The 25,794-nt window shown below is 38.8% G+C and overlaps 1 protein-coding gene across 7 annotated transcripts in view; it reads left to right on the top strand.

The window, feature by feature from the left end:
• Nucleotides 1–25,794, top strand: part of LRP2 (LDL receptor related protein 2) — a 172,931-nt gene that overhangs the window by 19,544 nt on the left and 127,593 nt on the right. For 5 of the 7 annotated variants that reach the window (XM_032989752.2, XM_032989750.2, XM_032989749.2 and 2 more), the window contains exon 1: nt 24,643–24,882. In XM_032989752.2, the coding sequence (XP_032845643.1) occupies nt 24,789–24,882 (94 nt within the window). In that variant the 5' untranslated portion in view covers nt 24,643–24,788. Of the gene's footprint in view, nt 1–1,100; nt 1,187–23,935; nt 24,031–24,642; nt 24,883–25,794 lie in introns of those variants that run through there. The other 2 variants (XM_042784253.1, XM_032989751.2) reach the window with 2 other exon arrangements.

Here is a 25,794-nt window from a genome sequence, read left to right as displayed (position 1 = left end):
AAAGACAGACCAGTCTGAAAGCTGTACAGTTTCTCCAGGCTTGTCTGTCACACCTATCCTTTCAAAGACTGTAGTAGACAACAAGGACCGACACAGTACAATGCCTTAAAAATCTAAGCTAAGTGGCTATGGATCCTGAAGGCTATCTCTTTTACCAGTGATTACAGCTTGTCACCTAATTCTACAAATATCCTCAGAAACCTTTTGCATTACAAACAAACATACTAAACAAGTAGCTATTTTCCACAGAAATACATACCTTTATTTTTTCTGTGGACCCATAATTTTCCACCTACATTCACTCAAAGAGGACCCAATGCTAACTGCTGTCCTCCTTTCCATCTTCAGTGTCCATCAGCTCAGCTTGCTTATGATAGTCACAGCCAAGGAGGCTGAGGGCATTGTGAGGAAAAGATGCAGCTTTGGCTCCAAATTAAATAGGCAGGAGGGACTGGTAAGACAATGCAGCCGGATGCTGAAGCCATTTGCTATGGTTCTGTTTTCTATTATCCATCTTTGCCAGTAATTAGTGCAGGATTGGTGAAATAGGATGGCTAAGTGCAACTCTACATATCATATAGCTGCTCTTCCTTACTTAGGCTGAAACTAGCTCCAATATAGCTATTTGTGCTATAGTTACAGCTAAAAAAGAATCTTATTTCAAGGTTGGAAAGAACTGATGCTTATTTCTCTTCAGCCACTTTTTCTATGCTTACACTGACATATTTAGATTTTGATTAAGGCAAAGAATGAAAAGGCAATTTTTTGCTCTTCGTGAAATACAAATAATATGGTGTTTAACTGAAATAGATATAATAAATCTTACATAGCCCCCAAATCTTACTGAGAAAAAATCTAATTCTAGCAAGAAAAAGCATGCTAACTATGGTTGGGATTGTGTGCCTCCCAAAAGCAAAACACTGTAATTCTTTCATTTTGACTGCTAATTCCTACCTTAAAACATAGCTGGCAAATAATTTCTTCATTAAGTAACTATTCTGCTTGTATGTTTAGTAGCAAGTTCTTGGCTTCAAGATATTTCCTTTTATTAATGAATGATGTTTACCCTAAGGACAATTTCTTTTTTTTTTTTTGGCCAGGTGCAACTTTAAAAGCTTAGTGGGGCCTCCACATTTTTATACCTGTTTGCGTGGGATGCAAGGTATTATTCTGTCCAGAATTCCAGGTATGTGACATACCATACAGTACACTTCTAGACTTGCAGTCTTCTGAAGCTGTGATGTTCTCAATACCTGCACCATTCTTATGGTGACAGTTCATCAAAACTTAAATGATACCAATATAAAATATGTATGTATTGATGCATCTGATATAACTCATAAAAATAAAAATTAACAGCAAGCTTGCTTGCCTCATTTACTATAAACTTTACCAAGTGCTTATTTAACATTTTAGTTACACTGTATGTATTTTTAAAATAGCATAAGTGTCTTAAAAGATATGATTAGGAACATTCATGTTGTCATTTAAATGGTATAAATTTATTGCTAAATTCAATTTTTTTGTAGAGGAATAAAAACGTTTCACATTTTATCTTAAGGAATCTAGACATTGGATGCTTCAACACACAATTAATTGCATTTCTATTCCCCTACTATTTAAATATATTTAAGTATCTTTGATGTCTCTGGGAGATGACACTACAGGCTTAGTTGAGTAAGTTGGGCCCAGTTACCCTAGCTCATATATGCTTCCAACATGACAGTAGTTGGCATTAACACTGGTAGTCTTTGCAGGAGTCAGACTGAAATGAATATAAAGGCTATATTACAATTGCACTAACTGAAGCTGAGGTCACAAATATTGCTGCATATCCAGATCCTTGGATTTTTTCCGTCACTGTTGGAAATCCAAGAGTTCTCAGCTTCTGATCTCAGTATTTCAATCTGAGAAATGAGGCCTTTTTTTTCAAAGAATAAAGAGGTATATGAGAACTATTTAAAGCCACAGCTAAATAGGCTATACTCAATCAAAGGAAATTCCTTACCACTTTAGAACCATGAGGAGAGATATCATGAAGAAAGATACACTCTTTCTGCAAGTGAGTATTTTTAAGCAGTATTAAAAAGGGAAACCAAAGTGATACTATACCCCTTTGTCACTGCACTGCCATTACCATTTCATAGGTGGCAACAGCTTCACAGCTACATGAGGTTGCAAGGCCACTTTGAAGGAACACTGAATGATGAGCTGAGGCTTAGAGATGCCAGTTGCTGTGGTGTAGCATGACCTCTTGTGTCAGCAACAGCCCTCACTATCACTTCCCAGGGGCAGAAGTAGTAGCAAGCCTGACTGTTCCAGACTTCTTCCCTTCATCTGTCTTTCCTTCATCTGTGCTCTCCTTTATCTGCCGCTCTGCTCTGTCTGTGGGCACCTCTCTTACAGCCTGGTCTGTCTCAACTGTGACCACTTCATCCATTGTTTAGCAAAATTCAGTACATTATTGAGAAGCCTTGAGTAATTTCTGTTAAACTGGATTAACTAATGTCTTCTAGCGTGGTATCATGGTCCTTCTTCAGCCATCCAACACACCTGAAACTGAACTGGAGATGGAATAATCATGAGCTAGCATAGTTGACAAAATACCATCTGAATATTTCTGTATGCTAGAGGAATACTCAACCACCAGGGAGGCCAGTTTTTGGGAGCAGCATGAAGCAGACAGAACATGCTTCTGATTTTCCTCTGCTCTGATGGTAATTTTTTTGTCCCAAAGATCTTGACATGATAATTCTGAAATGTGTTTCCATTTTTTTGACATCTCAATGTTAATAATGCACATACCTTGTCTGCTGTGAACTGTTAAAAATACGCAAATTTCACACAATCTTCTTCCAATATTTCATGCCCTCAAGATAGTCTTGACCATTTAACCTGACTGTGTCATGCTGTAATGGTATTTCAAGAGTATTTATTTCATTATACATGTCAGTACATGACCAAAATGGCCAGAAGAAACAAAAACCTACCTGACTTGAACTCATAAAATAATGAAAGCACACCATTTACAGTATTTGAATCCTGATATTAAAGAGCAATATTATAAAGAATGTGGGTCACAGTCCCATAAGTTGTATCACGAGTGAATTTTAGGAAAAACAGTTCAAAAGTTCAAATACTCAAAGTAATTGAACAAGACAAATTTAAAAATCAGAACTTCACTAAATATTGTATCTGAAGGATAAAAAAGAAACCTGTATTTTACCTTCTGACTGCAAAATGTGGTTTAGTGCATTTGACAGCTCAGGATTGAGGCTGAGTAGTCAGCTGAGTATGGTAAGTCTTGACAAATTGACTTCTATTTGCCAACTGTTGTGGCTGCATTTTAAATTTTTTTTTTAATGTGGACCTATGTTCTGTGACAAAACATGATTATTCTATATCAAAAATGATCTCTTAATGGCACAGTCTTATAGAAACCCGTAATGAAATCTTGGTGTACACAGTGGCAGTGGCAGAACTATTGATTCCTGTAAGGCCAGGTTTTTGTCTTTGCTTTTTGGTACAAATCTTGACCATGTAGTCTGAAAGAGCTGATCAAAGCAAATCAGCTTTATTGTGGTTTCATCTAAACCCACTGTCTCAGAAAATGCTGTGAGAAAGGTCTTTGATGGCAAAGAGTTACTCTTTATGTAGCTCCCAACAGATTTTAATGATTCTTTGGGCTAGACTGGCAAACATGGCCTTCTGAAGCTGCTATGAACTGAATTCCATTTCCCCTTTTTTAATATTGCTCTTCTGCAACATTTTTCAGGAGGTGCAGTGAGAAAACTTTAACGAGGCATAGAAGGGAGGAGGCTGTCTTCAGTACTTTCCCTGTTTATCTCCATACAATACAGCCAAATGCTCACTCAGCTTTTTGGTGTTAACTAAATACCCATCATCTGTCTTGTGTATATTTATAAAATACAAGCTTTTGGTTGTTTTGAAGATACTTGCTTATTTCTACTTTTATTCTAAAAGTTTTCCTTTCATTTTTAGTTTCCTTCACTAAGAGATATTTTGTACCTTGCAGCCTAAGTATTTAAACACATCTATGCATGAGTAACAGTTATTTTCAAAAGTAACTGTAGCACTCAGCCTAACAAGGGAATGAAAGCATATAAATGAGTGCAGATAGATTTTTAACATACTAAATATTTGACTGAACATTTGATGATACTGAACATTTAACTAGATCAAGAACACTCTTAAAATGAAAACTAAACCAAACATTAAAGATTTGATTTGCCACATTGGTGCCAAATAAAATGTACTTAGTCAAGTAATTATTTTGAATGTACTGTTGCTTCTCAGTTACTTATTGTAAAGTATACTTTGCATAACTGTTTTCTTCCACCTGCCTGATTTTCAACAGCATGATAACTGTAATTAGCAATACAAAACTCCTTTACACTATTGCTTTTTAAATACAGTAATTACATTTTTTCAGGAGTGGAAGCTCAATATTTGATGGAGTTGCAGTAAAAAGCAGATGCTTTAATCTCACCTAGCACATTTAGAGAAGATATTGTCTGATAGCTGGAAAAGGAATTACTCTGCTGGAAATATATTTAGCAAGTTAAAGCATGTTGCTATATGTAGTACACAGTATTTTGCAAATGAAAATGATACAGATTTGGTATAAAAAGTCAAGCTCCATACAGTTCTAAACTTTTAATCCTTTTAGTATTGGGAATAGACTTTGTCTTTCGGAGACATGATTATTTATAGTATTATAAAGAGACAAACATTTATCTTACAACTGTTGTGGCAGTGTAACTCTAAACTTGCATAAATATCAAAATTTGCATATTTTGACCTACAGATTTTTTTAAGTTGTTTATAAAAGTATGCATTAGACTGCGCTCACAGCAGTAATTGTGCCAGTAAACTAGCTCTCAGCCCTTAATGCAGTAATAAGCCTTGATTGTCCTGCCCAGCCTCACCTGGTACCCCCATCCCTGCCCATGGGTCTGGGGGCTCTATTTCAGCTCAGCCTGAGCCATTAGTCCTGGCCCTTGTGGTACTGTGGGGTGTTGGCCATGGGCTCTATCACAGCCCTGCCTGGACATGCTGACATGTGGCTGATGTCCCATCCTGTCCCCGTAGAGGTGCCCAATACCCTGGGTTGGGGCTGCCCCCAGGCTGCCCAGCTCCCTTGCTGGGGGCAGTGGGATGGGCGCCAGCTAGGAGCCCCAGTGCCCCCTGCTCTGGGGATACATTTGGCCATCGCTGCTCCTGACAGAGCTGGCACCGTTATTCACAGCTTGACAGGAACACTGCTAGGCACTTGAACACCAGTGGACATCTGTAGTTCTTCACAAACCCCTCAATGAGCCTTGTGTAGCCATCAGTCCTATTGCACAGCTTTTGCTATGCTACTGGAGCCAGGGGTAGGTCTTTACTCTCTTAAACCAGCAAAACTCTTACCTCATTCAGAGGTTTTAAGCGATGAGTATGTTTAAATTTATGTTTGTAAATGAAAACTTGTGCAACAGCAGTCACTTCTGTGGAGCGATGTTAGGAGGAACTGTGATCTATTTATCCATTTTATATGGTGTTGGAACAGCCTTTTCCTTTAGGTATGCCTGTAGCACACTACAGAGGTTTGTTTTTGCATAGGTACACATTAGCTGCAGGAGTCTGTATTATGGCTTGGTGAGTCAAAAGCTTAATGAAATGCAGTTATTGAATAGTATTGCACAGATACAACTGACAGCAGTAGGCAGTGTTTAATCCTGTCTATTCTTAAATATTTGGAGCACCAAGCCAGCTGAATCTTGCTGTTGAGCCTTAAAAAAATGTCTTTAGGCTCAGTACCTGATTTTCTATGACTGATACAGACCTTTAGGAAGCAGCTGAGTCATTATAGAAGGTGGGTTAAGATACGTGGGGATAAAATGAAACTTGGTAAAAGCTAAATTGCATTAGATGGGATCGAGTCCCGGACTTGCCCTGCACGACTTTACGGCCGGCCTAGGCCTGCGGGTGGCCCTGCGCGGCCTGTGTGGGGAGTGGCCACCTGGGGCGGTGCATGCCGGGAAGTTTGCAGGCCGGCAGGGCCAGGCCTCAGCCCACTGGCTCGGTCTCTGCAGCTCTGACCCAGTGGGAGTAAGAAACATTTTTAAAAGCAAAGTCTGATTGCGTGTTGCTGCTAAGCCTGTACATAGAGCTGAAACTGCTGCATACACATGACTCCTTTTCTGAGGGCAAGCAGCTTGGCTCTTCTTAGCAGCTACTGTCAAAGACTCCTGAGTTTGGGGGTCAGAAGTCCATTTAACCTGAGAGGAATGTTTCCCCAGGAGTCGAGACAATAAATAGTGTGAGGGACAAAAACAACTAGTGGCTTTCTGCAGTAGAGACATTGTTCCTACTGCAGAGTAGACTTACTAAATTTCTTAAGCATATGATTCAGCTGTAAAGTCCTCTGTAGGTGTGAAGGAATGTAGTCTGCTGTGTGAAGCTGAGGGAAAAAGGCGGTGGTTTAAATGTTTAAATATTAACAGAAGTGGTGTAAAACGTTCAGTGCTAATATAACAAGGATCTTTGTAGTGAAGAAAAGTATTGGTTCTTTTAGGTAAGAGTAGACTTATTAAAGGATGTTGATAATTCTTCATAAACATCTACCAGTCAAAATATATACTGCTGTAACCTTTTGTGTCTAACCTAGCAAAAATCCAAGTAGACATTTTTTTCCTGTTCTGAGGATTGATACAGAAACTAAGCTATTAATGATGATGGGGTTTGTTTTAACAATATTTTTGTTTCAGTAAGAAATTTTAAAATTTATATTGGTTAGGTTTTTCAGCTGTCCATGCTGAAGCTCCTGAATTCGAAGAAATCTGTTAAACTAATTGTGGACTTGTTAGCTCCATATGCCAGAGAAGAAAAAAATTGGTAAGGCCCTTCCTTACAATAAACTGTTGTATCCTCTTTCTTTAACAATACATAAAAACATATAAATGCTAGTTTAAATGAAATTCTAAATGGGATGGCATGACTTTACAAGTACTTAAGTTAAATGTTAAATAACATATGCAAGCACAACTTGACTTGCCAAGTTTCGCCTACACCTTCTTTTTCATTATTAAAAATACAAATATCAAGAAGTGTTAAGGTTAGCATGACTTTAGATACTCTAAGTGCCACATGAACCATGTTACTGTCAACTGTAGTCAGAATAATATTTATGTAACTCCAAGGCCTTACCTCACAGTGCAACTCAGCTGCTTTACCTTTGAAATGTAGAGGTAGGGAAAAAAAAACTGGAAGTGATTTTTCCAAATACTTCAGGTATTTTATCAGATGTTTTTTGTGCAAGTGATTGGAGCATCACTCTTAAAGGAGTGTTTCCTCCCTCAGTGCAGGCTGTGGAGGCCTTGCTGGATACCAAAAGGGGACAGCAGGATGTTCCCTGCCTCCAGAGCTGTGCAGAGATTAGTACCAGAGCAGTTAACAAGGTGCCTTGAAAGTATCAATGGCCTGTGTGCTTATGGAAGATGAGGATATGTGGCTAATGAATAAAAATGGTCTAGGTGTTCAAAATTATTTTGATTTATATGTAATCACTGATGGATGTGGGGATGTATGAAGTTTTCAGCTGTGTACATTACTACAAGAACAGGGAGGAGAAAAGGAATACCTTTGAGAAAACCTGTTTTACTGAGCTCACAGGTATGTGTCCTTGCACTTTTCCAGGTATATGTGCTTCTGGCTAATATCTTCTGTCCTGTACGTTATCAGCCACTGCTAGCTGCAGACATGGACTCAATGCAGGGAAGAATAGCTGCTGCACAAAAAGGATCTTCACTGGTACTAGTAGCAAGCTTCTGAGTTTACATAGAGTAAAAGTGAATGCAACGTTTGGCACAAGACATAGATGATACAGGCACTAAGTTGTAGACTCCAGTCTTCTGAGACTGTATTTTATAAATCAGTGTGCTAAGTGTTATTCTACACCTTTTAAGGAGCAATAGAAAAAATTTCTGACAAAAACTACTAGTACTCTGGATGACTTGTTTCAAAGTGGCTTGTGTTTCAGCAGGTGATCTAATTGACCTGCCTGCAGATATTATTTGAATGCATAGATGCTACCACAGTACAATCCTGTACTATTGCTGAACTGGGTATCTTTTCAGGAAGTGGTCTTCTGGATTCTGCACTGCAAACCAGGTACCTTAGTCCTATAGACTCAGAATACTATGATGTGGCTTGTGCTATAAAGAAAATTCTTCTGGTAGCCTCTTTGTGCCCTTGCTACTTTCTCCTATTAGTATTCAAATGGGAAGCTGAAATACTTCAGATCAATCAACTGGCACTTCATAATTGGTATCATCTGCAGCATTCATATTCTACCTAAAATGATTTTGAGAGAGGGTTTAATTTGCATCATCTCCTGCAAATAGGCTTACAAATAATTTCAAGATATTATTATTATTCTTGAAATGGATATACTGTCTGAGAAAGGCTAGTAGTAGCTCAGACTCAAAATTCTGTGACTTTTGTCTCAGAGTTTTCAGAACATTGAACTTTTCACTGGTTATGATGGAAAATCTAGTGCCTCTGAAATAAATAATTCTTGGATGTTTTAGTTGGTGAAACCGTAACACCAATCCAGCAAAGTCATGTTTTACCAGATAAAACCTGGTTTTCCTGGATTGATGCTACTCTCCCACCTTTTAGTGGAGAGCCTCATTCTGGTATGTGCTGCCTTAGGGCTTGAATTCATTTGCTAAACTGCTGATAGTATTAGTGAAATAATAACCACTTATCATGGTAGCCTAGTGATATTTGGATCATTTTGCTGTATTTTGTTGACCATATTGAAGGGTTGTGCTGCTAAGCATTTACCAAAGATGGAGCATATGATAGAGAAGGCACTTGCTGCTAGTATAGCAAAACTCCACTGTACCATCTTTGGGTAAGCTGAAACCTTAAGTCTGTGTAGCTACGTCTGTCAAGGCACTGTGCATGGACAGAATCATAATAGCTGATGTCTTTGAGGGAGAATAAAATAAGCCTTTTTATTTTGAGGTATCTCACAAACAAGTACATGGCTTACCTATCTCTCAGATTTAATGATACTCTCCTAATCAAAATAAACTTGTCTATTATGGTATTTATTCTTTTGAAATAAATGAAGCAAGAGTGATAGAAAGTAAACTATATTTTTTCCATGTGTGGGATCATTTTACATGTGTTTTGTATTCTACTTCCACAAAAAAATTACTTCCCTTGATTTTAGATTGGGGTTCAGTGGTTAGAACCTGTATATGAATATTGCATCAAGTGAAATCAGTCACTAATTAATCACTAATACCTGAATCTAATACCACGCTTACAGTTTGTAATCCTTGTAAAAAGGATTATGTGGAAATAAAGAAAACAGATGTCCAGTTCTGAAGTAGTTAACTTTCCACAGTGCCTTAATATCAAAACATCTTTCTCCTCTCCTTCTGGTATTATCATCTGTTAACCATAATGATTAGAGAAGTGTAACTAGATTCTCTGCATTTTTTTTCAAGCCTATGGTATTCTAAAATTGTTAAATGCATGTGCATAGTGCTACGAAACATCTGACTTGTTAGAGGCTCTTATGGAAACAAGTTTATATATAGTGTGAGTTTTCAGCTGATTTATTTTTATATTATGTATGCTATAGAACAAATTAAGCTTTTCAAGTGGTTTTCAGAAGAGAAGGCTGAAGGTCTGGGGTAGAATATCACTGTGGAGTTTCAGTTCTTAATCAGGTTGGCATATCAAAAAAAATCAGTTAAAAGATACGACCACTGGGTGACAGTCTTGACTCAAGTATGAATGTCTTGTGGTCATTGCTGACTGCAGAGATTTGCTTTGAGATGACTGATACAGCAAGGCTATTAATATCAGTACTATGACCAGCATACTTCTTTTTTTAAAACTTCAGGAAATTGATCTGTCATGTAGGGGTAGCATTGCTATGACTATAGCCACTTTGCTTCAAAAAGAGACCAAAACATGTAGTGTGGTGGTTTTATAGTTTTGTTTTACTGTTGAACGGTCCTTTTGGGCATTGTGCTTTACCTGTGGATCAGAAATGTGTAGATGGGAATAGCTGATCTTTCCTCCTTCCTGACCTGTGGAATGTTATAAATAACTGCGAAGCAAGCCTTGGCCTGTAATGGAGTCTGGGCTACTGGAGGTGTCCTTGAGGTAGAGAAAAAGGAGGGGCGGGGTAAGATCTTTTGTGAACAGCTTTGCCTGCTGGAATGACTGAGATACAAGCTTTGTTAGTTAACCCTGCCAGCTTAGTATATTACTGCCCTTTGCATGCACTTTTCCTTTATATAAGAATTTATTCCTTTTTAGAGTTAATCTCATGTGACAGACCTTCAGCCTTCTCTTCTGGAAACTACTTGAAAAGCTTCAGTTGTTCTACACGGCAGAAAATAAAGTGTTTTTTTAAAGATAGCATTTTTACACTCTTCCCAAAAGTATTTTTAATTGAGCTTTGGATATTGAATATAAAATAAATGTCTAAGGCTATATTACATTTCCTTATGTTGTCCATATCTCCACCTGACAGACAGAGAGACAACAAAATAGGTTTAACATCAAATAGTAGTAAATTAGTTTTGCCAAGCTCTGTTTGTGAATGGAGCTCAGATTATTAGTGATTTAGCTGAAATGAAAATGCTGATTCAAAATATTCTGTAATGTTTTCATGGTTAAAATTAATTCTGTTTTGAATTGTCTCAGAGTATGAAGACTCAGAAAAGTAGAATCAAATTCAAGGGAATGCATAAAGATATAATACTAGTTAAGCAAAATTAATCTCAGAAGCTTTCCAAAATAAGCAAATTACAGGCTCATCTTTTTGGAGATCCAAAGGTACCCTAACAATCTGCTCCTTCCTCCACTTCTTTTAATTACCCGCACTTATTGCTTATGTTTTTGGGAAGTCTGTTCCTGATGAAACTGCTTTTTAAGAGTGAGGCGGTAATACTGACAAAGCTGGCATAATTGGGAAGGAATGCTCCTCACAGTTAAAAAACCTTTTAGTGCTGGATTTCTTATCTTCTTGAGACTGTATGTTGAACTGAGGTAACTCCAAATACATGTTAGCTGAATATTAGAATGTTAAAGAAGCTTCCATGAGCAAGATCCTGAAGCTTCTTCATTGCATCTGTTATGTTCTAACCAGGCAGTTTTTCATGTGGATGTGTCAGAGGCATATATGTATCTTACAGATTTGTGGCTTTATTTGTGGAGAGTCTTTAATTGCTTCACATTGGTTTGTAGAGAATAGAGATAGTGGGGGTGCTGTGGGACAGAACTGCCCAAAATATGGTTCAAACCTCACTTCCATTAATTATATAATGACAACTACCACATGCCTGTAGAGGTTGCAGAGTTCTGAGATGATGCTTCTAAGCTGTAACTGGGAATTGGGAGAAGATGCACGATGCAGTAAGGTTAGGTTGACAGAAACAGTAGTACATTTGTTTTCTGCATGCTCATGAAGCCTGACCTAAACAAAGCAGCAACCACTTATACGTGCAGTACCTGTTGCTCGTAGTGCTTGTAGTGTGGTGCAAAGCAGTGAATCTTAGACCTTCATGCCTCCTTGGCTTGAGAACCTCTTGAGAACTATGGTCTGGAGTAGAACTTCTTATCCCACTCTAAATATATAAAGTTCTAATGGAAGGATTTTAAAATAATAAAAAAAGTGAAGTTGCCTGAACTAGAGGTGGTTGCTCTTTGTTCTGATCATGGTATATTATAAAGCATGCTGTGGAATAGTTAAGATGGTCACGCTGCCAAATGCAAGCAGGAGGAATTTGCAGAGTTGACAAGGATTTTGATGTAAGAATCTTTGAGTATTGTGTGTTTCTTTCCTGCAGTCCTCACTGTGTCAGGTATTTGGTCCATCTCAGCCCTGATGGTAATGGTTACTATCAAGAGGAAGATAAAGCCAAGAAGGAAGAAGTCTTTTGTCAAAGAATGAGACGATAAATGTACTGAATGCATTACTATTTTATTTGCTTTTAGAAGTCATTCATGCCATAGGCCTTCCTGACTAGACCTTCGCAGTCCATGTCTGTTTCCCAGGTCTGTTAAATGTCACCTCAGAGATCAGGAAAAATTTCTCCTCCTCCCCTTAAAACCTTTTAGCCAGGGGCAGTTGAAGTAAAGATCACTTCAAAGGCCAAGCATGGCTTTTATTTTTTTTACCTGGCATTGCAGTGACAGTAGACGGTAGCCCTAATTTTACTGTCACAGTTAAATGTTATGACTATGCCTGGTTCTCTTCATATTTGTGCATATCAGGAACATCTCTTGTAAAGCTGTTGGAATTGCAGTAGCTTAAAATCGGTGTTATAGAAATGGGATCATTCCCCATACATGATAAGAACACTAAAGCAGAAAAGGCATGTGATTCAACATCCCTTATCTTCAGCTGTAACTCTTTTCAGGAGTGCTTAGATAAGATTAAAAGAACCAGGCTTCCTTCCAAACATCTCCCACTTTTTCACCTGAAGAAATTTGCTGAGAAAAGGAGTGGAGTTGAGCTGCAGAATTTGAGTCTGCTTCTAGCATGTCACAGTGCAGACCGAAATTCAAGGAAAATAGGGCTCATTTCTGCAAATGTGCATGTGAAACTGAGCTCTGTTTTGGTGTTGCAATTGAGTTGGTAGATTCTGTTGACTCCTTTTTGTCACTCATTCCCTGTGGAAAATTGTGTAAACCAAATACTAAAAGAACCGCAAACCAAAATCTGAGAGGATTCTGACAGATAGTTTAAATAAACCAAAACTTAATTCAACTATTATAGTTGCAACCTTAAGTAGTCTGAAAATGTAAATGCTACTGTTACCCACAAAACTTTACCTCTGATCCTTCTCACCATTGTTTTTTTTTTTTTTTTTTTTTTTTAAGGAAACAAGTGACTAGAAAATATCTTTGCTTTGTTTGGCAGATAGGGGAATGCAGACATAAAGATCAAAATGACATTAAAACTAAAAAGGAATATTTTATTATCTTGTAGGGTAAAATCACCAAACCAATATTTAGTGTATTCAAATTGTTTATAGTGATTTGCATTTATTTTTGGCCTCTCCCTTCAGTGACTGGAGTTTAAACTGAGCAATGAGTTACATAGCTGCTACAAGAGCAATAGTGTGTCATGGAAGTCCCTGAAAATACTGAACCGTTTTGTACAGAAGACTCAAGGCAGCCTACTGTCAACTGATTTTGTGCTTCAGCAAGCATGCTTGGCAGCAATGTGTAAAAACTGTAACAAATGCAGTATTCCTGTAGGTGTTTAAATCAAGGCCAAAGCTTCTGTTTAGGAATCTGACATGAGAGTCTCTGTGCTTATATAGCATGTCCAGACGGAGCACATCTGGGAGAATGTGATATGGTGAAGACACTGGAAGATGCACCCACATTTTTTTTCTTCTTCCTTACTCCTCTCACCCAAATCATCTAAATTAACACTGGATTAGTTCTATGTTCTTTTCTGTAAAATTTACTGGTATAATTGAACATGTACACTGAATCAACATCACATTTGTCTACTCTTGTTCTTCACAAATACAAAATTGATCAAACCCATGAACATGTTTTGAATTAAACTGAATAAAATATAGTTGTGTTCCTGCATTGTCTGTAGCCATAGTGCATATAGTAAGGGTTGCTTATGATTGTGCCCTGCCCAACAGCTGAGTGGGAGGATGCCATAGAAGAAAGGTAGAAAGAGAAAGGGAAAGTTTCTGACTCCCATAGCCCCTGTAAATCTTCCCAGTATCTTGGATCTTGGAGGCTAGATTTCTAGTAGTGATTTGATACCAGAATTAAATCTTAGTGTGTGGACTGGATTGTCTTATCATACAAATGCTTATCTGGTTTTTAGACATTGCTAATGATTCTTTAAAATGTACCACTGGCTTTTGAAATTTTGAAAGCAGTAGATAGAATTTAGCTAGCTAGAAGTTGCTATGATAGCAGAATGGTTTTATCATAAATCTGTGTAAGGTTGCAAGCATCAGTTACTGTGCTTCTGAGAGCAGGGGATAGCATTTAAATTTTGTATTTAGAACCTGTGCATATCCATACATAAAAATCAAAGTCTGTATTAATATCTAAACTATTTAAAAATACTGGAAATACTGGTGTTCAGTGGAGTAGTTATCCAGGCTTCAGTAATAAAACAATTATGAGAATAACTTTACTCGCTTATTTGATAGTGGCACCCAAAGGTTCAATTAGGACGAAGAAGTAATTGGGTGGAACAGTGTAAAAATATCATTAGGCTCCTAGGTACTAAGTTTTAATGAAAAGCATTACTTGAAATATCCTTATGTCCTCTATATTTAGAAACAGTGAAGCATGAGCAGAGAGATTCTTTAGCCTGATTTTGCGAATGTGACCCATGGAAAACTACCTTTTGCTAGGGGGAAAAAAAGGCATCTCCTTGCAGCATATGATTGTGGACATGGAGTACAATCTCATCCCTGTGGAAATTGGTCAGTTGTGTTAGCTTTTTTAACCTCAAAAATAATGGTTCTCTTTGGTATTCTAGAATAGGGGAAATTCCTTATACTTGTGTTTTAACCCTTAACTGAATCCCAGAGAGAATGATATTTTGAATAGGTTTCTTCTAATTTAATGTGATTATTATACGGTTAAAACCTAAAGGTCAGACTAAAACGGAAAACTGCCCACAAATCCCTAGTCTTTCACTGTGTTTAACTCTGGATGAGTGTGAGATGATGACAGGTGGCTTTAAAGTACCTTTTGTCCTTTCCTAATCCTGGTTTATGGGGATTTAAACATCACGGGCATAGTAAATGGTCAACAGACTGCTCTATCTCATACATAGTTGTCCAGGGATCACTGGGAACTAGGAAAATATAGAGGCTATAGTGCTGTACCTTCATCTCTTCCTGGTATGCACTTTAATTGTGGTCTGGAGTAGGATCTGCTCTGGTGACCTTAAACAATATTCAGTTTGTATGAAGTTTTTATACTGGTAAGTTAGTTCAAACCAGCATCTTCACTGTTGTGAATCTGACCTTATATCTTGTACTGCAACTTGATCAATGTATCAATTTACATAAGAAGTAATTGTGTTCTGCTGTAAGAAGAGTAGTAAGAACTGCTGCACATATTGATTATGTTCTTTTTGTTAGCAGTCCTGTTTGTTGTCTCTTGTAACTTAATCTTTAAAGAAGCAGAATAATGTCTGCAAGGAGATATTAGGAAGACAAGAATATATTGGGAAGGAAGGAAAAGGAAATGGCAGTTTTTAAGAGCATGTGATCCATACTGGGATAAGTGAGAGTACAGCAACATAAAAAAAATAAAGGGCAGAGCATGATGTCCATTAAGAGAACAGTAAATGGTTCTTGGTGCTGTAGATCTAAGAGCAAGATTTGCCTTTTATGTTCTGTTTCATCAAAAAGACCTTGATGCAGAAACGGAAAAGTGCTGGCAATATAATTTTATATAATTTGAATATTTGCTGATTGTACTCAGTGCTTTAGTATTTGAAACAGCTGTAGTCTGATGACATTTGGAAAAGTTGGATGATAGTATAACATGAGAAGAGTTTCACATATTTTGAATGTGTTCTGTAAGTTTTATTGAAGCTCACTTATCTGAATTGATTTAAAATATGAAACAGATCGTCTAAAGCTAATGTATTACCACATTCATGAGACCTGTCAAAACCCAAGCAAGATTAAATCAACAGTGATTATTAGCAATGAGGTGCATAGAGGAACAGATATGACTAAATCATACTACAGAGATGGTGTAGGATGTCTGTGTTGATTACTGAGGACGTGAATGTTTGTCTTGAATTTTCACTAGGTTTCTTTGATTGCTGGATATAAAGAGAGAGATGTCTACTTCTGCTGGAGAAGGTAAACCTGGCTCAGCAGAGAGTTTCGGTTCATTAGTCTTTACTTCAGCATTTCTTAGTACCATCATCTGCCTGTTGGATTATGACAGCTTTTTAAATAAGAACTTCATTCATATATACATGCCTTTGCTCTTCAGGTTGAATCACTTTATTATGATCAAAAAGTAACAAGCCTTGAAGACCATTCAAATAACAGCTAATAAAAATTCAGAGGACTGATTGTTTGAAAGGTTGACTGTTGATTACAGTGAGTTCTTGCCTATATTTAGGACAACTAGATATCTAGTTTCTAAAGTCAAACATGTTTTTTTTGTCATCTTTCTTGAAAAATACCTTATTTTCTTCCTGCAGTAGATGCAGGCATCTTGTGTTTCATTTGAATAATGGCTGTGGGGAGCTGGTCACTGATTGCTGATTAATCTGAGCTGAAACTAATGAACTTTGGAGTTTTCCCTTATTATGCTAATGGAGCCAGAATTTAACCTAATGTCTAATTTTTTTTTTTTTTAAATCCAGAAGAAAGCTTTTTGACTGTGACCTGTGGAAATTATCTGAACATTTTGGGAATTGAACACATACTTATTGGTATGTAACCGATCACCCATCAGCTCTTCACAGGTAGATGGCAATAGTAATATATCAGGACAACTGAGTCCCCACTCCCCTTTTTCCATTGTGCAATAATTAACTGGGTATCCAGCTTCATAATTCAAAGGTCTAAGGTTTGAAGCTTATCCTTTTAATTATTTCTGGAGTTTTGTCTACAACACTACAATATGAATAAAACATTACTTTCAGGTCAATATGAGTGTTCAAACTCATGGCCTTCAAATTAATGAAACAACTTCTTCTACTGGATCTAATCAGCCACAAAAATTTACGGGGACCTAGGGCATTTTCATTAGTGTCTCTTAAAGTGCCTGACACAAAGTGACATAGCTCCAGTTTTTCTAGAAAGGCTAAACATTAATCAGTCATTCTTAATGAACAAAAGTTTTAATATCTGGGGGAATGTGGCAAGTAACCTCCTATTTACTTCTAATAGCTTGTGGCTCTGATTTACAATGACACTTAAGTGCAATTGTTTATCTTAAAGAGGAAAATAAGCAATGACCCCTCCCAGCCTTCTAAGACATCAGTAATTACAATGGATATGTTGCAGAGCTCTGTTCTCATACATTTATTTCAAACTCACAAACTACTGTTCCAGTGGAAATTTAGGCAAAATGAGTAAAGAACATGTTCCAGTTTCTTCAATATGTCCTTCAGCTTATGGTGAAGTGCACCATAAAAACTCCAAAACTCATAGAAACGATAGAAACTCAAGTGTTATGTATCTGAAATTTCTTAAGATAAGCACCAGAAATATAACTTTCTTGTTGGTTTTAATTTAAGATCTCATCCTGAATAATGTTGATCGCTCTGTACTCAAAACAGTAAAACAGCAGGAGATACTGCTTACTGTGCTGAGGTCTTTAGAAGTATCCTAATCAGGAAAATTCTTAAATTTCGGAAGTGGATTATACAATAATAACTTCTGTATGCAAGAGTAAGTGCTGAGAGGAAGGAGAAGTTCAGTTAGATATCTTGCAAAATACAAAACACACCACTAAGCTGTTTTTTGATGGCAAACTTGCAATTCACAATTCTCTGTTCTCTGAAGTGGCCATAAAAATAACATTCTACGCTCTCCTGAGGGTAGGTCAGGTGGATCTAGCTTCTCCAGGCATGCAAGCCTTCCTCCTGGGTTGTAAAGTACAATCTGATGAGATGTTGGCGTGAGTGGTAAAGTCGGTTTAAGGGTGTTGTGCCCCCTACTGCCATTTGCATCTCTGTCCCATGGTTGTGGGACTGTGCTATAAGGCAGGCACAGTGGCCAGCGCTCTCCCGGGGACCTGTGCAACTAGGGGAACAAAAGGGAGTGTGAATTGCAATGCTGCAGCTCTGAGGGAAGATGGATAAAGGGGGAAGGGTGGACTTCTCAAGCCAGTTACCTTGCTTACCAAAGTCTGTGCTCACTGAACTGTCCTATATCTCATTCCTGTGAACAAGTCCCCCAAGGAGGAGAGGTTTTTGTTTTTTTTTTTAATTATTGTAATCCTTTTGACCTCATGCATTCATGAGTTTGGTCTCTTCTTGTCAAAGTAGTTTTGCAGGTTGGCTGAATCAGGTACTATTTTCAAAGCAAATATTTTGGGTATTGTTCCTTAGCAATCAGTTAAGAATTGCTAAAATGTGGCTTATCTTGAGCTATTGTTTTCTTCATATTTTTTCATTTAATTCAATACAATGAAACATATTTATACTATAAATATCTCAGTATGCAGATCAATGGTTGGCATGCACAGGGTGTTGCAGGGTAGCTATATTTTGGTCATACACTGAGTAATTTTATTCTCAGACTATGTTTCATAGGCCTATTGCTGTCTAGTCCTCTTTTTCAGTAAGCATTAAGGCTTGTTCACAAAATTTGTGGAGTAAACCCATATTTTCAGCTTTTCTATTAAGTAGGCAGTGGTTAATCTCTAACATTTTGAAATGCATATCAAAACTATGAGAATCTGTCATCTGCAATCCCTATACTGCTAAACCATGTTTTCATTTGCTTACTGTTATTACACTGGGTTTGGCCTGAAATTTGTATTAATACTACTGATCTTTTCTCAGGTGCTTTTGATGGACTGCTTTTGTGATCTGTCAGCCATTTCATCCTGGCTGCTGAAGGACTGAGACATAATAGTGCTTAGCATGTGAGAGTTTCTCTTACAAAGGTGTTTATCCTGAACAGAGCTCAGATCTGTTATTAATAGGGATGTATACCAAGGAAAACAAATAATTTAATATATGACACATGGTAGATACTGTTGCCTATTTGGTAATTAAGTTTTTAAGCTAACTCTCTGGGAAGTGAGAGGGAAAGAAATTGTAGGACATTCTAGCTTGACTGATAGGTAAAAGAAGAATAATCTTGCCTCATACTAGGTTTACTCAGTGTTATCTATTATTACATCTGTACTTACTTGTAACAGTAGCTGAGATAGATGGTATACTGTTTTCTCCCACTGTCTTTTATGCTACTTATTTTTCACTGAGAAGCAGTTTACTAATTTCCTTTCTGATTTTTTTTTCTGGTTCTCATCTGTAAAGTGCCTGAGAGATTAATCTAGTATTATGCATAGGGAATTGATGCACAGAATCAATGGTTAAAATATCCTTTGCTTTTGGTTTTTTTTTTTTTTTTTGGTACCTCACGTGAGATATCAGGGGCTCAGAGTTTCAGAGTGCTTGGTATTGAACCTTTAAAGCACAGCTCTTGGCAAATTTGGTTACAGCAATGAGCACTTCAGGTTTTGCTAAACTGTCCCAGGTGTCTTAGAAAATAATGAATGCTTCAGAAGTTTGAAGTGACCTCCTATTATAAAGAAAGGCTGTGGCCTAGTCATAGCTAGAGTAGACTTCCCTAATGTTGTAAACTTTCTTTCCTTCTTTCTTGTTTCATTTGCTATTACATTTCTGCAATACATGTGGCAGGGGCTTGCCTTCACTATTTTATCCTCATCGATTACCCAAGAGCAGTCTGCTGGTACACTGAATGAGTTAGCATGCTATGAAAAACAGTTGGGCCTTGTGCAATTACACCATTTCTGAGTTACTGGCTTCAGACATGATGATACATTGGCTCTTATTCTGAAAGACACGCTATGTGTTTCTCTCCTTTATGGAATACTGTGTTGAGATGCATAACCTTGAAAGTGAATATTATCATACAGAACACCTAAATAAATGTGGGAAATTCTAATGTTTCTATTTGTTTTGTTTTATACGTGACTGCAGTGAAACCCAGGACAGTTATTCACAGAGTAATTATTTTCTACCCTATGAGCACTCTTGGGATGTGCACTTGTGGTTTTGCAATGCCACCCAGGCTTGGTTGGTAGAGTGAAGTGTGGTTGGAAAAACACCAAGAAGACAAGGACTCCAGTCTTGCTTTTTCTCAGCATAGCTCGATCTGCTCTTGTTATTCCAGCTGATCCTATTTCTCTCGTTAGTACCCTAAAAAGTTTTTAGAACATAAGTCATTTGGAAATGTCGCTTTACCTCCCATTTCTTTTCAAGTACAAATTCCATCTGTTGCTTCCTTGCAGGGCAGAGCAGGCACTGACGGGCCAGTGAACTGGAGCAAAAATTAGGACCTCTGTTCCTCAGAGACAGAGAAAGTGCCAAAGAAATCTTCCTGCAGTAAGGCAAGTGCCAAGAACTTTGTTAACTAGAGATACAGCTGGGGAAAAGCATACTCACACTTACTTTGTGACTGTGTCTACAGGACAGGGCACAGGGACTTGCAGCTTGGATCAGACAGTGCTGACCAAAGAGTGGAGGGGACAAGTCGAAGCTGTTTAATCTTTCTTCACTTCCTTCTGCCTTCTAGGTAAATAAACCCCCTCATCTCTATACTGTTACTGTTAAACTCCATCACAGGCCCAGTTCTGCAGGTGAAATACACAGAGGGTGTTTGGAAGCTCATTTAGTCACTGTCTCTCTGCTAGTCTCACTTGTGGCAGTTACCAAAAAGTGTGCTGCACTGGTTCTTGTTCCAGGGCACAGTGATAAAATTCCAGGTTGAAACTGTGTCACTAGCCAGGAGACCTTGAGGAAACTTCTCGCCAAAGTACCAGCTGCATTGTGCAATCCTGACTCTGCAATTTCTGTTCTGGCCCAATTCACATCTTCTCAGTTTAATGTTTCTCACATTCATGTGGGCAGGGGATCCACCTTTGATCCAGTTTTCTGGAAATCTGTGTTCTAGTTAGGAATAGATGTTTGGGAACCATATCAACTAAGGCTCTCTTTTGGTTTGAGATTAGGTGGTTTTTGTTTGTTCTTTAAATCCTTGGAAGAAAATACCTCCCTGGCAAATAACTGCTATTGTTTTAGAGATTGTGAAATGTGATGTGACTGATATCAGAAACTTGGTAAACTCGGGGCTGTTTTTTACTATTCTCATCCATATGTTGTAGAGTTGAAATCAATGCTGGTTGTCTGTACAAGATGCGGCTCAGTTCTTTAAAATGTGACCTTCCTATTTATGGAAACTTCTGCTCACACTACATGTACTTAGGATGATTAAGTGGTGAAGTCCAAATACACATTGCTGCTGTGGACCCCCATGCAAACAACTAAGTCTGTGCTCCCTGAAATCTAATGGCTTTGATGCAAACGGAACTGGGCCTTAGGTGAAGGAAATTCCTCATGAGTAGTACTGCTAAGGAGACCCTGCTGCCATTAATAGCCTGCTAAGAAAAGAAGCCTCTAACACACACAAATATTGTTGCTTGCGGTAAAACAGAGGTTACATTAAAGAATGGGACACTTTAAATTGTAGAACAGCAAAGATAGATGAAATCTGAGGAGTTAACTGTTGCTGTTGGGTACTTGTTATTACCTAGGCAAAGAGAATAGAGTCTTTAGGTTAGATTTGTATGACTGGTCATTAGCAGTGTTCTCTCAAAAAATGACCAGGACAACAGGTAGCCTTGCTTTAGTATGATTAATAAAGCTTTTTGTGGTAAAGGCACAGGATTTAATGATGCAAATTAAATGTGAAATTAGAAACACAGCTTGTAATGTAGAATGTTTTCTATGTGGAAAAACTGAGGTTTATCCAAGGACAGATTGACCACAAGATTACCAAATGTCAGTGGCAATTACAGCTTTCTTGGATAATGCAGTGGACAGATCCTCAGCCTCTATAAACTGTCCTAGCCCTGAGAAGTTCAGAACAGACAAAATTACAGGTGCAGATCTGACCCACTGTTTCTTCTAGTGAATGTATCTTTTTTTTCTATTTTATTTTTTAATTAGCGATCAGCTTTGTATCTTTATCTAGTCATACATCAACTCTGGTGTTTCTGTCTGTCTGTTAAGAATTGAATGAGTTTGGACAGTAAATTAGAACTGAACCCTGGTCAAAAATCAAGCCTTTTAATTTTTAACTTCTGTGCTTAACATGCATCTTTAATGTGTAAGCAACATGGTTGTTTGTTCTAAATTACACCTTTAACAGCTTTTCTGATTGCTGGGTTACAGCAAAAAACAGGCAAGCAAACACATCATATTTTGAATTAAAAGCAGAGTTCAGTGAAAAACTGCATTGCCTATGTTTTCTCCATCTAACCTTCTAACAGATGTAGTCTGCATCTTCTTAAACCTGAAATAATCAACTAAAAATCCCTTGATCTAGTTTAGTCAGAAAACAGATGACATTTTAGTCAACAGGAAGCTGAGGGGGAGAGGTGTGTTACACTGGCATGGGCGATCTTGGGTATAGTTACGGGAAAGCCTGTGTGTTTTGAATCTGATCTTGCAGCTCTAGTCTCACTGGAGTCCCATCTGATGGTGTCCAGCAGAACAGGGTCCTTTTGGTTGGATGATGAGGTAACACAATAAAGTGAGAGGAGAAACTTTTAGATGAAGCAAATGGAGAACAGCATTGTCCTGTGCTGGCTCCATAGTGACTGTAGTTCTTCAGCAGTGAAGCATCTGGGCTGATCAGTTCATTTGTATCTGAACACAAATTTTGTCTTCCAAGTGCAAAGAATAATGGTTAGGGAGTGCTTGACCCACAGCCTCAGCACAGGGCTTCCCCTTGCTATCAACAGTGTCCCCACCATTCCTGTTTGAAAATCCCTCATGCCCACCACCCTGTGAGAAGTATAGATGTGTAGAAATAGTAATGGTGTATGGGGCAGGAGCACACCTTCTGGCTGCTAGCTGTGTGGGAGTGAAACATAGGTAGCTGCCTCCCAAAGCTTGTATCCAGGTCACCTCAAAAATGCAGTGACAGAAGAGTGCACATAGCTCCCAATCTGGGGTTGCAGCTCCCAAGCACTGTTTGCCCTGTCTGCATGTTGCTGGGGTGTGAACTGCTTTAAACAATTCCCCTTCTAATTAAGTAAGGTCAGTCTGTGTGTTGGCTTTTCAAGCACCCATCTGTACAGAGCGGATCTGCTTGCTCCCCTCTGAGGATCCCTTCCTTCCCTCCCCATCGGCGTTGTTGGGGGATTAAAGGAGCGGCGGCCCCATACACAAACGCAGCTGGTTCCGTTTGGTCAGCCTGAGCCTTGCTGTGAAACCATGACAAGAATTCCAGTAAGTTGGCAACACTGAAACACAAAGAAAACAACAATAGGAAAAGTCCTTCCGTGCAGAAAGGAATGTTTCAAGCACTGTTCTCCTACAGTGAAAGGAGAGAGGGTGGGAGGGAGGAGGGAGATTTGAAGAGGGCAGGTCCCCCCCCTTCCCCCGGCAGCTCTGGATCTTGTGATGGAGAGATCTTATCCTCTCTTTGTGATTCAGAGGTGCCAGGAAGCTAATTGAATATTCTGATCTGCCCCCAGTGTTTCTTGTGGCTTGACCCCGGTGCTGTGTCGTACCACTACACCAAACAGCCCGGAACCTGCATAAATCACAACCCTGCAAAAGCCTACGTTCCACGTCTTCTTCCCCTTCCCCCCCCCCCCCCACCCCCCTTTTCTATTTTGATAGATAGAAAACCTTTACAGAAAGGTTTAGGGGGGTTAGCGTCCTACAGGACCTGGAGAAAAATCACGATCTGCTAATAAGCAACAACATGTTCCTCTGAAACTTTTACAAGAATAATGCATGCACCTCTACCCCTTAATTGAAACTGCAGTCCATGGCAAAAAGAAGAGTTAAAGCTTTTGAGTTAGTGCTTAAGTTCTGTTGCAGCAAACACCCATTGCAGTATAATCAACATGGCATGAAGCTAATGTAAACTTTATATGGAATTTATAAAGGTTAAGTCATTAAAATTAATCTGACAAAGCCTCTTGCAAGACAAATAGACCCATCTTTCTCCCATGGTATGTATGCACAGTAGTCATTGTTCACATGCATGTGTATGTGTGCACACACACAGAGAAAGGAACAGCTTGGCATAACTAAATTTTCTACATGGAAGACTATTTCTGACTAATATAAAACAAAATAATGATTTCACTTCACAGATTTTATGCATGATGCTTCTGATCCTGCAAGCAAAGCCGCCTCCGAAGTGTTTGCCCTTTTCCCAAGACTGCATTCCAGCCTGAAATATTCAGGTATCTTTACCCTTCCCCTGTGATACTGTTATACCCTTGTTAGTAAGTATCTGATATCTGAAATGGCAGCAGTAAAACACAGGCAGACATTTCATGTGTGCTGTACACACTGTTGGAGAGTTAGAACCATAGTAAGATGTCTCCAGCTGGTATCTGAAGCATTCACAGCCAAAGCACTTTACTGCTTTTATCTGCTAAGAAAGTGCAGAAGTAAGTTTCATCCCCACAGTTCTCCTTTCGCAGTATTTATGTGAGGAATAACAATAATGAAAAGTTCTAAGAAGCTTTTTAAGGTGTGGTGACGTTTTTCAAAGTTGTGGAAAATACTTCTTTTGTTTGGAGTGGTGCCTTTGAGACACTAAAACCTGGAACATATTTCACTTGCAATCTGAAATTCCCCTGATCTACTCAAAGTACGCTGTGTAGCACCAACAGACTCTAAAGTCTGCAAAGTGCAGGCGCTTGGAAGCATCCTGCCTATCCTGCCCAGTGTGGAAGGAGGGGCAGAGGCAGCTTGTGGCTGCAGGGCCTGGAGCAGTGCCTGATTCCCTCATGCTAGTTCCGGGGCCGCCGGGTATAAAGAGCTTTATGCAATGTCTGGAGGGTGGGAGTTTATAGAAAACGCGATGTCTCAACAGGCGAACACGCCTTTCTTCTGCAACTAGCGGGATAAGAAAAAGACACCAGGCTCCTTGTGCAGATCAGCACCCCGGAGCCGAGGAGCCAGCTTCTGAGGGAGCTGGAGCATCCCAGCCCAGATGGGACCTCACCATCGGATGGATGGAAGAGCAGCGACTGCTTGCAAACTGCTCATATTATTCACTGCATACGTAATACAGGGCAGTTGCCAAGGTAAGAGCTATGCTCCAGCCTCTCCGGGATGGGACTTGCACCGCAAGGAGCACATCCCTGTCCTAGGGACTTTGATGAGAAAAAAACCAAAGTGCCTGAAAGTAGAGGGTTAATGGGAGATGATTCAAGTTCTTTCGAATAGCTAGGGAAGACAGTTGGCTTTTTCCAGGAGTCATCTGATGGAGTCGATTTTTGTTACGGAAAAGGAAAAAGCGCCTTAAAAAACACTATAAACACCACTGGCTCTTTAGCTTCACTTCATTTTAAATTATCCCAGGATGTTTTTTCTAATTGTTTTTCTGGTTTGTACAAACTTTTTTTCTGGTTGTACAAGACAGCAACACACAAATGTTGCTAAATTTGAGGGACAGCTCAGACTTTGCAACTCCACGGTCTGAACTTACAGTTTTACAGAAATGCAAGTGAGCAGCTTATCTTGTAGTGAGTGTACTGCTTACTGGCTGTGGAGAAGGTAAAAACAAACAAGAAGAAAATCACTCCAGAGTTTTTGCATTTTTTCCTTGTGATCTTTGTGCCCTTTTTGCTACTGAAGTGTGGGTGGTTTTGCAGAGCAGAGTTCACCTGCATTCCAAGAGCAGGTTTGGTGACCACTGAAAAATTGTACCTGGAGTTGTTTTTGATAAGAAGCTCAGAGGCTGCGGCACTTGCACGGGGACAGGTTGTGCCTCTGTGTGTGGGTTATGTGTGGACAGGCTTGCTTACGTGTGGTATATGCAGTCATTCACAGAAGACTATAAGAAAGAAACAGATGCTTAGTCTGGCGCACAATAAGCTCCCCTCAGTCGGTCTCAGACAGAGATTTGAAGTTAAGAGAGGGAGAACTTTTTCTCTGGGTTTTGCTGTTGCTAGGCGACATCTGGGAGCATGTGACGGGCAGAGCAGGCTGAGTGC

This window comes from Tyto alba, unplaced genomic scaffold (genome assembly GCF_018691265.1).
Source record: "Tyto alba isolate M040663 unplaced genomic scaffold, T.alba_DEE_v4.0 Super-Scaffold_7, whole genome shotgun sequence".
In the NCBI taxonomy this organism is placed as follows: domain Eukaryota; kingdom Metazoa; phylum Chordata; class Aves; order Strigiformes; family Tytonidae; genus Tyto; species Tyto alba.
Note: the sequence above shows the minus strand (reverse complement) of the source record. Positions and strands in the feature narration are given on the sequence as shown.